The 15,963-nt window shown below is 48.7% G+C and overlaps 1 protein-coding gene across 17 annotated transcripts in view; it reads right to left on the reverse strand.

Moving 5' to 3' along the window:
• The window catches only part of TCF3 (transcription factor 3), a 133,748-nt gene that overhangs the window by 8,970 nt on the left and 108,815 nt on the right, over positions 1-15,963 (reverse strand). For 4 of the 17 annotated variants that reach the window (XM_063147179.1, XM_063147178.1, XM_063147177.1 and 1 more), the window contains exons 16-18: positions 14,078-14,210; positions 13,342-13,504; positions 12,095-12,333 (exon numbers count right to left, since the gene is read on the reverse strand). In XM_063147179.1, the coding sequence (XP_063003249.1) occupies positions 12,095-12,333; positions 13,342-13,504; positions 14,078-14,210 (535 nt within the window). Of the gene's footprint in view, positions 1-271; positions 499-12,094; positions 12,334-13,341; positions 13,505-14,077; positions 14,211-15,963 lie in introns of all 17 variants that reach the window. The other 13 variants (XM_063147192.1, XM_063147188.1, XM_063147184.1 and 10 more) reach the window with 8 other exon arrangements.

A 15,963-nucleotide genomic window follows, 5' to 3' on the forward strand; every position in this document is an offset into this window, starting at 1 on the left:
TTTTCTTAAACGTCTGGAGCCACGTAGCAGACTAGGCCGATGAAGAACCGTTTGCCAGGCTACCCTTTGGAATCAACTCCGCTCCTGCGACATTGCAACGAACAGAGCGGCGTACAAGCCAACGAACTAACTCAACCCGGCACCCAGAGCAAAAGGGTTGAAGGGATAGGCAGAGTCGCGCATGCGAGCAAGCACATGTGCGGAGACGCAGGGACACGGAGACCGACCGACCGCCCACACGCGCGCGAGTGACCTCGGGGTGGCACCATACCTCGTACTTGCTGCTCCAAGCCTAGAATGACTTGCACTGCTTGCTGAAGAATGATGAGTTTGGTCTGCGCTTTGTCAGTTTTTAAGTGCACCTGGCACATGCGTCCCAGCTCTTTAAAGGCCTCGTTAATGTCCCGTACGCGCACCCTCTCCCTGGCGTTATTTGCCATCCGCCTCTCCCGGTCCCTCAGATCTTTGTCCTCCAGTGACAGCGCCTCATCCGTACTGCTGGGTTCACACAGCACCACAGGGGTTAGTCAGGGAGCAAAGTAGTGACTTTGGGGTGGGGGGCAGGGTAGAGGGAGTGGGGTGGGGTGGGGGACGGTGCCAAGGTGTGGTGGAAAAATGTGCACAGCAGCTACAAGCCAAGATGGTGGGAGCCAAATGAGAGCGGGGAGAACCCTTTCGTTACACCTCAGAGGTAAGGAGCTGCCAGACGCTTAGGGCAGTGTTACCCTTAAAACCTGCCGCCTTTCCAGTGGCCAATAGTTGTACTACTATTTAAATGAATACAAATCATCTAATTTCCTCAGTGGGTCATAGTGACCCCCCATTCTGGTGGAACCACAACTCTTCAGTTGCACCTCTCCTTTGCCACTTGAGAGCAGCCACGGTTATGCTGATCAAAGCCCTTTTCTTGTGGGCCTATTCCTGGTTTGTTTAGCAGCAGAAGCAATAAACCAGGAATCTCTGGAATTCTTGCTTAGCGTTTTGTGCAAACGTGGCCTATATTTTAAAACCCAAATCCCCTTGTTTTTGAACTGGGCAGCTGTTCAGACGCCACACACTCAGCCAGGGTGGTTAAGCCTTTTCAGCAAAACATCACGGCTTAGCCTGTTGTGTGAACCATTCCTAACCACAGCGGCTACATAACCACGGTTTAGACAGTCACTAACCATTTGTTGCAAAAGTGTTAGCGGCCGAACTATGGCTTCGCGTGTCACCTGAACAAGCGCGTAGACTCATTTGTCAAACTCCTTGAGTGCCGATTTCCTGTTAAATTTATTTTTCAGAATTGGGGAGGGGGGGGCCACCACCGAAAAGGTTAGAGTGCCAGAACATTCCAAAGCAACAAGCCTTGGACTGTACAGGCACTATTAAGAAAAAATGGCAACAAACGTGGGCCTCCCGCGAACTAAGATGTGGACAAACTATTATGAATAATGATGATGATGATGCAATTATTTGCCAGAAAGAGCACATGTACACACATGGCATCATTTCAAAAGCTTGTATAGAGAACGCAGGTTCTCCTTAGAAAAGGGGTACAAGCGTAAATCTTCACACATTCTTGTCTACATGTCTAGAGGCTGTTATGCTTTCCTGTGCTGTCTGTGCCTAGTGCCTGAAGCACCCCTTAAAAGCAAACACACGCAAAATGGCCCAGATCATAGAATCATAGAATAGTAGAGTTGGAAGGGGCGACCATCGAGTCCAACCCCCTGCTCAATGAAAGAATCCACCTTAAAGCATTCCTGACAGATGGCTGCCTCTTGAAGGCCTCTAGTGTGGGAGAGCCCACAACCTCCCTAGGTCATTGGTTCCATTGTCGTACTGTTCTAACGGTCAGGAAGTTTTTCCTGATGTCCAGCTGGAATCTGGCTTCCTGTAACTTGAGCCCATGATTCCGTGTCCTGCACTCTGGGAGGATCGAGAAGAGATCCTGGCCCAACTCTGTGGGACAACCTTTCAAGGATTTGAGGAGTGCTATCATGTCTCCCCTCAATCTTCTCTTCTCCAGGCTAAACATGCCCAGTTCTTTCAGTCTCTCTTCATAGGGCTTTGTTTCCAGACCCCTGATCATCCTGGTTGCCCTCCTCTGAACACGCTCCAGCTTGTCTGAGTCCTTCTTGAATTGTGGAGCCCAGAACTGGACGCAATACTCTAGATGAGGCCTAACCAGGGCCAAATGGAGAGGAACCAGTACCTCACATTTTGGAAGCTATACTTCTATTAATGCAGCCCAAAATACCCATTGGCCTTTCTTGAAGCCACATCACACTGTTGACTCATATTCAGCTTGCGATCTACAACAATTCCAAGATCCTTCTCATTTGTAGTATTGCTGAGCCAAGTATCCCCCATCTTGTAACTGTGCCTTTGGTTTCTATTCCCTAAATGTAGAACTTGGCATTTATCCCTATTAAATTTCATTCTGTTGTTTTCAGCCCAGCACTCCAGCCTATCAAGATCACTTTGAAGTTTGTTTCTGTCTCCCAGGGTATTAGCTATCCCACCCAATTTTGTGTCATCTGCAAATTTGATAAGCGTTCCCTGCACCTAGAGGCCATTATGCTTTCTTGGAGTGTCCGTACCTAGTGCCTGAAGCACCCCTTAAAAGCAAACATAGACAAAATAGCCCAGATCCACCCCCATGGGGCAACTCTTTCTAGCCACACAACCAGGCAAAATGGCGCCCGGGGATTCTAAGCACGGCCGAGACTGGCAAAGGGTTAGTTTGACCCTACCCTGTGCCTGCTTACCCTACCCTGTGCCTGTTTGCATTCTCTTCCCCTCCTTATTGTTTTACTATGATTTTATTAGATTGTAAGCCTATGCGGCAGGGTCTTGCTATTTACTGTTTTACTCTGTACAGCACCATGTACACTGATGGTGCTATATAAATAAATAATAATAATAATAATAATAATAATAATAAAGCAACCGTGAGCGTTGGCAGCACCTTACGCTCTTGACAAGACTTAACCCAAAGCGTCCACCTCCTCTTGACCTGCTCCCTTTCCCTAGCCCCATTGCACCCAAGAAATGTGGGGTTAAACTGGGATGGCCTTCTCCCCCAGAGCAAACCCACCCACCCCAATTGCACAAACAGGCGTAACTGACTTGAACTGGCGGATTTGGAGAGAGACTCGAATCCGGCTCAGCTTAACCACTTCGTACATGAAAGGAAGATAGAAAACGAAGTGATGCAAGGTCTGGTGGGACACCTCTCTTTTAAGACATGTTTCCTAACGAAACGGTTCTTGATGGGAACCCAGACAGCCTGGGATATACGACTGGTATCTTACAAGTCCAGGGAAGCAGCGTTTGGATGTGTATGTGTGTGTCCTCTATTAATTTCCAACTGCCCTAAGCTGCAGAAGATACCCTTATCCCCGATAAAGACATGCAAAATTTCCGGAAATTGTGAGACCACGGGGGAAAAAGATACCCCACCCACAAAAAATCAAACTTCGGGGGAAATGGAAAAATTAGCAATACTTTTGTTCAGGGCTCTTTACAGATCTAAAGTCACTTGGTTGCTTTCCCCAACCTGGTGCCTTCCAGGTATTTTGGACTTCAGCTCCCATCAGCCTCAGGCAGCAGGGTCAACAGTCTGGAATGCCGGGCACTGTAGTCCAAAATATCCAGAGGGTGCCAGGCTGGAGAGGGCTGCTTTAGGAATATAAAGCAAACATTCTGTTCCTAAAGTAATTTTAGGTGTAACTTCGCTTACTCATGAAAAATTATTGTAATGTTTTAAAACTTTTAAAAGCAAAATTCAGTTTACTTTGAAATTAATGTCTGACTAGATTAGAAGTCCATTAAATGACTGCTACAGTGTTAGAAACACAGAATAGAACCCTACAGAACAAAACCCAAATGGTCAAGAATGCGCAATGGCGACTCTGGTCACAGGTTGGGAAACTGAGCATAAAAAAACATTTCCCCCCCATGGCTTCATTATTTCCAGGCATTTTACATCTCTAGCCTTTCATAGAATCGTAGAGTTGGAAGGGGTCTATAAGGCCATCTAGTCCAACCCCCTGCTCAATGCAGGAATCCACCTTAAAGCATCCCTGACAGATGGTTGTCCAGCTGCCTCTTGAAGGCCTCTAGTGTGGGAGAGCCCACAACCTCCCTAGGTATTTGGTTCCATTGTCACACTGCTCTAATAACCAGGAGGTTTTTCCTGATGTCCAGCCAGAATCTGGCTTCCTGTCACTTGAGCCTGTTATTCCGTGTCCTGCACTCTGGGAGGATCGAGAAGAGATCCTGGCCCTCCTCTGTGTGACAACCTTTTAAGTCTTTGAAGAGTGCTCTCATGTCTCCCCTCAATCTTTTCTTCTCCAGGCTCAACATGCCCAGTTCTTTCAGTCTCTCCTCCTAGGGCTTTGTTTCCAGACCCCTGATCATCCTGGTTGCCCTCCTCTGAACACTTTCTATAGAAGCGTTCTTATTACATAGTTTTTAGAAATCATTTTGTGGGGAATAAAGGCTGGCTAACAATGCATAAGTATTCTGTCTTAAATTCTAAAAGGAAATATTTCATAATCCAAAGCTGTTCAATTGTGGTTTTTTTATTATTTTTTTTTTGGGGGGGGAAAAGAAAAATGCTCCTTGGAAAAAGACAGGGGGTGGGGAAACCATTCTCCTTTCTGAAAATTTCTCTTTTTCCTGGGCCTTCACATCTCTGTACTATCAAAGAGCTCAAAATGACCTCGCCAAACCAAGTACCTCTTCACCCCACCCAGCACAGCTCCTTTATCTTGGCTTTTAATATCCCAAACCAGCCAAGACAGAAATTCTAAACTTTCCTTGACAACGTCCCTCTTAACACCTGCCTTGCACATAGTCCTGGTGGTCAATTTCACACCGGACCAGAGAGCCCACGTCCCACTGGAACATGCCAGGCAGTACAACGGAGACCCAGAACAAAGTTTCAATCAACTTTGACATTCTGGCTGCTTTATAAATTCAAAACGTTAACTTTTAAAACTCAGCCTATTTTTAAATTGTTTTTTGGAGTTATGCTTAAAAAGTTAGCGAAGTAGCGATTTTGTTACATCAAGGCTCTAACGGTACGAACGCTTGCTTGGGAGTAAATCCCATTGAGCGCAGCGGAACTTACTTCTGAGTAAATAGGCAGAGGATTAGGTTGCAAAGGTAGCCATTGCTTTGAAGTGCAGTCAGGCTTCACTTCAAAACACGCATGACCAACTGGAGCTGAAATGGTTGTGATAAATTTAGCATTTAGAATTGTTGCGATACATTTAGCATTTAAAATTGTCGCGATAAAATTTAGCATTTGGAATTGTCGCGATAAATTTAGCATTTAGAATTGTCGCGATAAATTTAGCATTTAGAATAGTCGCGATAAATTTAGCATTTAGAATTGTCGCGGCAAATTTAGCGTTTAGAATTGTCGCGACAAATTTAGCGTTTAGAATTGTCGCGACAAATTTAGCGTTTAAAATTGTCGCGACAAATTTAGCGTTTAAAATTGTCGCGACAAATTTAGCGTTTAGAATTGTCGCGACAAATTTAGCGTTTAGAATTGTCGCGACAAATCTAGCGTTTAGAATTGTCGCGGCAAATTTAGCGTTTAAAATTGGCGCGACAAATTTAGCGTTTAAAATTGTCGCGACAATTTTAGCGTTTAAAATTGTCGCGACAAATTTAGCGTTTAAAATTGTCGCGACAAATTTAGCATTTAAGAAAGCTATCAAGACTGAACTCTTCCGGCAGGCCAGTCCAGTGGAATTTTGGGAGGCTTTTAGGATGTTTTTAGGAAGTTTAAACAATGTATATTGTGTTTTGATTAATGTTTTGTGTGTTTTATGCTGTTGTCGTTCCCCCGCCTCGATCAAGATGGAGAGGCGGGTTAGAATTGTTTTTAAAAATAAATAAAAATAAACAAATAAATTGTGTGAATTAAGAAATAGGGCAAATATTGTGGGTACTGCAGCGAGGAAATCCTCGGCTTCAAACTGGGGTGGGTGGGTGGGATTTGTATTCGATTGCTCTCTGTATCTTGATTCTAAACAGAGCAAAGGGAAGGGAACCGCTTCGGCTATTGGGCGGTATAGAAATGCAATAAAATAAATAAATAAATAATATAAATAATGCGTTGTTGTTGCAACGAATTGCCCAGGTCACCTCTCTTGGCAAAGCAACCCTAACCGGACCAAGACGACGGAGGTGGAGAAAAACTCTCAACTGGGGACCACGCAAGACCATCTGGGCCGGGCAGTGGAGACTCACTTTTAAAGCTCTATCAAACCACTGTCTCCGCTCTAGTGTGTAGAATCATAGAATCGTAGAGTTGGAAGGGGCCTATAAGGCCATCTAGTCCAACCCCCCCCTGCTCAATGCAGGAATCCACCCTAAAGCATCCCTGACAGGTGGTTGGTGTAGAAGGCATAAACAAGTGTCTAGCCCACGCCCCCACCCCACAACTTCCTCAATCACTATGGCGTTTGTGGACAAGGCTGAAAAGAGTTATAGGCAGCCTTTCTTGGGACTAGGTGACGGCCAGCCCTTGGAAACACGCACCGCGCCAGGCAAGACCCACTCCCTCCTGAAACACCCAGGCCTCAGAAATATCCACTAAGAGGATGTAGGAAAACAGGCGGGCCAGAACTGCCGGCTGGGTTAAGGCACAACTTTGCTGATCTGCAAATAGTCATAGAATCATAGAATCATAGAATAGCAGAGTTGGAAGGGGTCTACAAGGCCATCTAGTCCAACCCCCTGCTCAATGCAGGAATCCACCTTAAAGCATCCCTGACAGATGGTTGTCCAGCTGCCTCTTGAATGCCTCCAGTGTGGGAGAGCCCACCACCTTCCTAGGTCACTGATTCCACCGTCACACTGCTCTAACAGTCAGGAAGTTTTTCCTGATGTCCAGCCGGAATCTGGCTTCCTTTAACTTGAGTCCATTATTCCGTGTCCTGCACTGTGGGAGGATCGAGAAGAGATCCTGGCCCTCCTCTGTGTGACAACCTTTCAAGTATTTGAAGAGTGCTATCATGTCTCCCCTCAATCTTCTCTTCTCCAGGCTAAACATGCCCAGTTCTTTCAGGCCATAGCTAGACCTAAGGTTTATCCTGGGATCATCCAGGATTCGCCCCTGCCTGAGCACTGGATCCCCTGTGTGTCACCTAGATGAACAGGTTTGACCCCTGAACGATCCAGGGATAAACCTTAGGTCTAGCTATGGCCTCAGTCTCTCCTCATAGGGCTTTGTTTCCAGACCCCTGATCATCCCCTGAACACGCTCCAGCTTGTCTGCGTCCTTCTTGAATTGTGGAGCCCAGAACTGGACGCAATACTCTAGATGAGGCCTAACCAGGGCCGAATAGAGAGGAACTAGTACCTCAACATTAGTATTGTAATGTTGTTGTTGTGTGTGTGTGTGTGTGTGTGTGTGTGTGTTTAAAAAAAATTAAGTACAAGCACAGGAGACCAAGGCTAGAGGACAATGCGCCCAACTCTTTCGCTCACGGACTGTTCTTTCTTTCCTTCCTTCCCTCCCTCCCCCCCCGCCCCCCCTGAAGTTTTCTGTCTCTCTGAGCAAGCAGCAAGTACAAGATAGAGGGTGGGAACCACCGAGAGGTCACGGCTGGGGTCTGTCTGTAGGAAAGCAGGGGAGGGGGACAGAGAGGGAGGAGAAGAGAGAACGTAGACAAGGAAAATAATAAAGTTATACATGTTATGACAGCCGAAAAAGTGGGAGAGGGGGCGTTAGAGAGAAAGGAACACAAAGGGATTTCAGCATCGCAACACAAGAGCAGAGGAGAAAACACTTGGTGATTCTTTACTGGAAGAGCAGCGACCCCCCCCCCCGGAAGGGGGCAGACGGAAACGGTTAAACCTGCCGAGGTGCACCTGTCGGGCGGGTTCCGAGGAAGGAGAGTTAAATGCTCACATGCACGGCCAAGCGTTAGAGACACTCGCAGCGGAGGAGAAATTCGGGGCACCTGGGGGGGGGGGCAGACCAAGCTCAAAAGTCCCTTTGCTCCCTCCCTCCCTCCCGCGGGGGTGGGGTGGGGGTCTGAGCTCTCGCAGCCTGACTTGCCCTGGGGGGCAGCCCTGGAACGGTGCCTCGGCGGATGTGATCCCCTACTGATGCTATTCGGGCGTTCGGAATGGGGAATGGGGGTTGGGTTATGGATAGAGGGGGGATCTTCAAAGCTAGGGCCTTGCGGGTTTCCGTACAGGTGAAGACCACATTTTCTGAGCCTCTTCCATTGGTCCAATAGGGAATGGGGGTTGGGTTATGGATAGAGGGGGGATCTTCAAAGCTAGGGCCTTGCGGGTTTCCGTACAGGTGAAGACCACATTTTCTGAGCCTCTTCCATTGGTCCAATAGGGAATGGGGGTTGGGTTATGGATAGAGGGGGGATCTTCAAAGCGAGGGCCTTGCGGGTTTCCGTACAGGCGAAGACCACATTTTCTGAGCCTCTTCCATTGGTCCAATAGGGAATGGGGGTTGGGTTATGGATAGAGGGGTGATCTTCAAAGCCAGGGCCTTGCGGGTTTCCGTACAGGTGAAGACCACATTTTTTGAGCCTCTTCTGTTGGTCCAGGGTGCTAGCTCCCATGACTTTAAACCAGGGTGGATAAAAACCAACGATTTTTTTTAAAAAAAATCAGATTTTTTTAAAAAAATTAAATCGGATTTTTTTAAATAAAATGCTTTTCGAGGAAAAATCTACCTAAAGATAGTTTTCTATTTAAGGTACATTATAGTCCAAAGGTTATTCATCGTTAAATAAGGATTCGTTTTTAATGGTGTCGCACGAGGCTGTATATTCATGCAATGTTTAAATTTTGGGGTAAATGAATTCCATGAATCCATTCACAGTGTCATGCTCTTCCAGAGGTTTCTGTAAGATTATTTTTCTCCTTCCGACCTCGCAGTAATTTCGTAATTATCTAGCTAGGATGTGTTTCTAATAGTATCACCAAATCAGTGGTGTTTTTTTTTTTATAAAACTGTAAAACTAATCTGAAAAGTTGCTATTCTAAAAATGAAACCTTCATCTGGTTGTAAATATTAAGATTATACCAGTGAGAATGAGTCTTTGGTAACTCTAGAGTTGTGTAAAATGTAGCGAGGAAGAGTGCACTTTTTGTGTGTGGGGGGGGGGGGAGTCACAGGATTAAATCGAGTCTTTCTGCGTAGTGATTTAAATTGTGATTTAAATTAGAGCTGTGCTCCGCTTCGCTTCGGATCGTAGAAGTGATAGCGGAGCGGCCTGATTCGCCTCCGCCGAAGGCGGAGAGGGATCAGGTCGGGGGAGCTGCGGATCATGGCGAAGCGTTTCACCTCAATCCAGAGCTCTAGACGCAGGTAAGGGGGGGGGGGCGAGGGGGACTGACCTGGCGCCGCTGCAGTCTGTGTGGTGATGGAACCAGGTAATGGGGCAGGGGGAGGAGGGCTTACCTGTGTCCGTTGCAGGCTTCAATTGAGGCCCCGGCTTCAAGCCTGAAGAGGCCGTGGCCTCCTCTTCCAGCTTCAAGCCAGGGCCTCGATTGAAGCCCGCGACGGACTGCGGTAAGTGGGCGGGGGGGGGGGGGGAGTTTGGCTCATCAACCCCCATTTTGTCCTCCCTTCCCCACTTACCTGCCTCCGCCGTCCGCCACGGAGGCAAGTAAGTAGGAAAGGGGGGCAAAATCTCGATCCGTCCCTCCAGATCTCGCTCCGTGGAGCGGGGGATGGGCGGATTGACTCGAAGTGGTTCGGGCCCAATCTGGAAATTCCAGATCAGGCCACGAAGCAGTTCGGGGTGTGTGTGTCCGTGCACAGCCCTAATTTAAATCATGATTTAAATCAAATCCACCCTGCTTAAAACCACCACTGAATGTCCCGGGAGAGCTGCCTCCTTCCCCAGGCTGCTTTGTAGCTCCCAAGGTCAACGGAGAGCATCCATGCTTGAGCTGCCTTGAGAACCATTTTGGGTGGGAAGCCGGGACACGTAAAAAGGCTCCAAGTTGGAATGTCATGGCAGGGAAAGAGAGAGAGAGGAAAGGAAAGCCATCCTCAGGCATCAGCCAAGCACCTACAGAACCAGCGGGTCTGAGACCCTGCCGCACCAGGGCTGAGAAACCACTATGGAATTCCGTTTCGGAGAAGCCCTCCAGGACCAGAGACCAAGAGTGGGAGGGGCAAGGGGCGGGGCCCAAATGACAGGCATCGTTTAGCGGACAGCTCTTCCTGCCAGCCGCTAAGCTTCAGGAGGGGTGTTCTCGGCTTTCGCAACGGGGAAGAAAACTGCACAAAAGCCGAGAAACTGCTGTTGGTGATGACGGTGGTGGGTTGGGCATCCAGGGAACCCCGGAAATTTGAAAAAAGGCACCATTCGTTTCACAACGTTGAGGACTTCCCCACCGCGGTGCCCGCGGGTTTAACGTTTAGGATGCCTTTATAAGAAAAAGTGCTGGTGTGTGGGGGTCAAGGAGGGGCGGAATGATAAGTTCTCAACAGGAATTCTCTCCGTGTGGCTTTCTTGTAAACTCATCCTAGGAGTTCTATGCACGAGAGCGTGGACGTCCTCCTGCGGGCGCCTTCTCCAAGGGAAGCTCAGCGGGCGGCCACAAGAGAGAGGGCCTTCTCAGTGGTGGCCCTCCAACTGCAGAACAGTCTCCCTGACGAGGCCCGCCTGGCAACGACATTGTCATCTTTTCGGCACCAGGTCAAGCCTTTTCTCTTCTCCCAGGCATTTAGCAATAGGTAATGAGCCTGGGTCTGGCTTTTTTTGGGGGGCTCATTGTTTCTAAAGTTCATAGAGTGGTTTTAAATGTGTGTGGATTTTGCCTGTTTTGTGTTTTTTAATCCTTCTATATGGTTTTTAAATGTTTTATCTTACGTGAACTGCCCAGAGAGCTTCGGCTATGGGGCGGAATACAAATGCAGTAAAATAAATAAAAAAATAAACTTCCGCTCTCTCCGGAGTGTGAACTTCCGCCCTCTCCGGAGTGTGAACTTCCGCCCTCTCCGGAGTGTGAACTTCCGCCTCTCTGGAGTGTGAACTTCCGCCCTCTCCGGAGTATGAACTTCCGCCCTCTCCGGAGTGTGAACTTCTGCCCTCTCCAGAGTGTGAACTTCCGCCCTCTCTGGAGTGTGAACTTCCGTCCTCTCCGGAGTGTGAACTTCCGCCCTCTCCGGAGTGTGAACTTCCACCCTCTCCAACCTATCGGGCTTCTCTTCCCCGATTTCGGGCAAGAAGCGTGCTGAGGAGCAGAACAAACTGCCCTTCATTTATTTATTACATTTATATCCCGCCCCACAGCCAAAGCTCTCTGGGCGGTTCACAAAAGTTAAAAACGGTCAACATTAAAAAGGTATACAAAATTTAAAAACCATCAAAAACTTTAAAACAACAGTATAAAAAACAGCAGTATCCATTTAAAACAACAATTCTGGGGTCCGTTAAAAAACCAACTTAGCGATTGTTAAATGCTGTTAAACGCCTGGGAGAAGAGAAAAGTCTTGACCTGGCGCCTGGAAGATAACAGTATTGGCGCCAGGCGAGCCTCAACAGGGAGATCATTCCATAATTGGGGGGGCCACCACTGAAAAGGCCCTCTCCCTTGTTGCCATCCTCCAAGCTTCCCTCGGGGTAGGCACTCGGAGGAGGATGTTAGATGTTGAGCGCAGTGTACGGGGAGGTTCATGTCGGGAGAGGCGTTCGATCAGGTATTGCGGTCCCCAAGTGCTACACAGCAGAGCAGCCAAAGTAAAGGGATGGGGGGGGAGAACCCCACACAGGCGCAAGGACGGCATGCAGAGAGCGCAACGCATTGCTTCCTGTTCCAAATGCAAAATGGGAGAGAGCGAAGGATGCAAAACTTAACAGTAAAATAAAGTAATTTAAAAAACAAAACGGAAGAGAGAGAGAGAGAGAGAGAAGTAAAACGCAAAACCAAAAAGGCGCCCCCCCCGTCAAAAAGGGTTCGCGAGAGTCCGAGGGGTGCGTCAGCAAGGTGGAGAGGAGCCGGGCGGGCGGGCCCCCACGGCGCGGGCCGGGCGCGGAAGGACAAAACAGACAGCCCCATGCCGTTCCGAAACGTCACCCCGTCGGAAGCCTCCACTGACCTCTAACTTGTTGTTCCAGATTCAGAATAACCGACACGGCCTGGTGCAGAATGAGCAGTTTGGTCTGAGGCTTTTCGCTGTTAAGGTGCAGCTGGCACATGCGACCGAGCTCTTTAAAGGCCTCGTTGATGTCGCGGACCCGCAGGCGCTCGCGGGCGTTATTGGCTACCCGCCTCTCTTTCTCTCGCTCGGCTTTTTGCTCTGGGGGAAGAAGGTCGTCTTCCTCATCCTCATCTTGACTGATAATTTGAAATAAGAATGAAACAAGGAGGGGGGGGACATTTTTCTCGTGTGCACACCTCGGCACCGGAACAGGTTCACATTTTTAAAAAACGAAAACATTTACACACACACACACACACACACACAGACTAAAAACATTACAAAATCAAAGCGCATCCCCCCCACACCACCAAGTTTTTCAAAAGTTAGCACTGAACCGGAAGGGGTGGAAATCCGTTCTTCTTCCGTTCCGCACCCCCTCAGGGTCAGCGGCTTATAAACGGTGTTCCAGGAACCCCCCCCCCCCGGAGATCCTCAGACGCGTACTGGTGTGTCAGGAGCGCTCCGGGAAGATCAGTAAATGTGGAGACGCTGCTTTGGAAGACGGAGGTTTACGCCAACTATCGCTTGAGTCATGGAGCTGTAGGGGAGCGTTAGGGACGGCCCGGGACACGCCTGGCAATTCCCTCGGGTGACAGAAAGGACCCAACGCATGCAGCCCTAGAACATTCTCTACCCAGAAGCCTTTGCAAGAAGGGGACGGCGGATGTGCCGAGGGTACTTGGAAGGCAGGTGTGGAAAACGCAGACGGAGCGGCTCAGAAAAACAGAGCGCATTTTCTGTTTCCTCCCCATCACGTCAACAAGGAGGTTTGAAAGCACGCACGCACGCACGCACACACACCCCGGACAAAAATATGAAAACACAAATGGGTTAAATAACCACTGCAGCTCATAGCCAGGGCTGGAAAATGACAGATGCCATCTCCCTCGAAACCCTGACGTATTTCCCCACAATGCCTCCTGCCACTTTGACAGAGAAGCTTGGGCTTCGACGTTTGCCGTAGAGTTTGCGGCTGATTTGCCGTTGTTTCTTCCAGCCCTGCTCATGAACCCCGCCCTGCCTGAAAACCCTGAGGGTCCCCGGAGGGGGGGGGCTGCTTTACCTTACACCCCCTTCCCCCATGCCAGATCCGCCCACCCACCCCCGCCGGCCCCGGAAGGGAAAGAGAGAAAGGTCAAGACCTGTTTATTGAGCACCTTGTTCTGTTGCGCGATGCCTTCAGTTCCTTCTTCTCCTCCTCCGAGTTGTCGGCCACGGAGGCATTCTCGTCGTCCTCCTTGTCTTCCCGCTTGATGTCGCTGGCGCCGGACGAGACGCTGGCCCTCCCCAGACCCCCCGTCAAGCCTGCAAAGGAACCGGAGCGGCACATGAGCACGGTTGCAGCTGGGCCGTCTGAGACTCTGGATGCAATCGTCAAACGCCCCCTTTAACTCATCCGAGTAGATCTTCAAATACTGGAAAGGTTGTCATACAGAGGAGGGCCAGGATCTCTTCTCGATCCTCCCAGAGTGCAGGACACGGAATAACGGGCTCAACTTACAGGAAGCCAGATTCCGGCTGGACATCAGGAAAAACTTCCTGACTGTTAGAGCAGTATGACAATGGAACCAGTTACCTAGTTCCTGTAACTTGAGCCTATTAGTCCATGTCCTGCACTCTGGGATGACCGAGAAGAGATCCTGGCCCTCCTCTGCGTGACAACCTTTCAAGTATTTGGAGAGTGCTACCACGTCTCCCCTCAATCTTCTCTTCTCCAGACTAAACGTTACATGCTGCTTGTGAACTTCTATGGTGGATGTGTCCAGTCGCCCGTGGCAGGGCCTTGGTCCAATCTCACAACCGGCCCCGTCTGTTTTTCCTGCTGAAAAGGACTCTGGGACTTGGAGCCTCAAAGGAAGACACACAACCCAACCTTACCGCTGAAGGCATCTGAAGACTGGCCTCTGTTGAGATCTGGGAGCGAGCTGGTCTGGGCGGGGAGAGCAACGTGGTTGTGGAGGAGGCTGGGATTGTTGGAGAGGCCATCTTCAGGGTGACCTCCTGCCACCTGCCATGAGAGAGAGAGCACAAGAAGGTGAGTCATCATTCTGCAGTCACACTGAGCTTGGAATGGGTGCATAAAACAGCGTTCTGCTTTTGCTTCATTGTCGTTGTCGGAAAACAAGTTCCTAGCCCTTATGACAGCAGGAATGGGCTTGAAGCATGAAATCCCACGTGCACATCATAAGCAGGCTTTCCAGAGATCATAGAATCATAGAACAGTAGAGTTGGAAGGGGCCTAAAAGGCCATCAAGTCCAACCCCCTGCTCAATGCAGGAATCCACCCTAAAGGGGAGGACGCTTCTGAGCCCTGTGAACTACTTTTCCAGTCCACCTGTTGCTCAGAGAAATAAGCAGCCCTCTAAGGCTAAGGCATCCCTGCCTTCAGATTTTGCAAGCTTTTGAATAGGAGAACCACCAGCTATTTTTAAAAGCCCCGACGGTCTGCAAAGCCATTGTTGAAAAATGCGTCTGCTTGAAAAACACTTGGTTGTTTTCGTAACTTGCAAAAAGAACCACACACAATCGTTTTAGGTCTGCACAATAAGCACTCGCAATAGTTTCCATTTTACAGATAAGGCAACTGAGGCTGGAAGAAGGATGATTCGCCCAGGCTGGGCAAGGAACCGAAGACGTCTGCAAAGTTCTTCTTATCAACATAATGTCTTTCTCAGAGTCGCGATTAACAATCTGAGAAAGACCTTCTGCTGATAATAAGATTTTTGCAGACATCTTCTTACAACACCCCCTGAAGAAGGCCTTGAAAGGACACAGGCCGAAACGCGTCAGGCTCTTCAACCTACAAATAAAAAGATTGGCACCCTGATGCCTTCTGCCTTATGGTTAAGCAGCACGCTAAACCATGCTGCTTAACCACAAAATGCCGTAAGTTACTGATCCAAAGAATCAAAATTCTTTTTTTACTCCTCTTTTATTCTTTGCTTAGCTGGATGGAACCACAAAATGGTTAAAGGAATTTTGTGGTTAAGCAGCATGGTTTAGCGTGTGAACGGGGACAATGTGGTTAGGGAAAACGTGTGTCAGACGACACCGTAAACCATGGTTAAGCGTTCCCTTAACCATTTTGTGGCTAAGCAGCATGGTTTAGCGTGTGGTCTGAACGGGGCCAATGTGGTTCGGGAAAACGTGTGTCAGACGACACCGTAAACCATGGTTAAGCGTTCCCTTAACCATTTTGTGGTTAAGCAGCATGGTTTAGCGTGCGGTCTGAACGGGGCCAATGTGGTTCGGGAAAACGTGTGTCAGACGACACCGTAAACCATGGTTAAGCGTTCCCTTAACCATTTTGTGGCTAAGCAGCATGGTTTAGCGTGCGGTCTGAACGGGGCCAATGTGGTTCGGGAAAACGTGTGTCAGACGACACCGTAAACCATGGTTAAGCGTTCCCTTAACCATTTTGTGGTTAAGCAGCATGGTTTAGCGTGCGGTCTGAACGGGGCCAATGTGGTTCGGGAAAACGTGTGTCAGACGACACCGTAAACCATGGTTAAGCGTTCCCTTAACCATTTTGTGGTTAAGCAGCATGGTTTAGCGTGTGGTCTGAACGGGGTCACTATGTCTGGAGGTCAGGCAGGCTCCACCCTTGTACTCCTTTCGGCGCCTCCTGAAAACATCTTTATTCCAAGAAGCCTTTCTTTAACATGCAGCCTCGGATTACTGCTATTGCTTCTTTTAAATTTTGTTTTAACTGTTTTATTCTGTTTTTATTTTCATTTCACCTTGTACTCCGCTCCGAAATTTTT

This window comes from Elgaria multicarinata, chromosome 23, assembly GCF_023053635.1.
Source record: "Elgaria multicarinata webbii isolate HBS135686 ecotype San Diego chromosome 23, rElgMul1.1.pri, whole genome shotgun sequence".
NCBI lineage: Eukaryota > Metazoa > Chordata > Lepidosauria > Squamata > Anguidae > Elgaria > Elgaria multicarinata.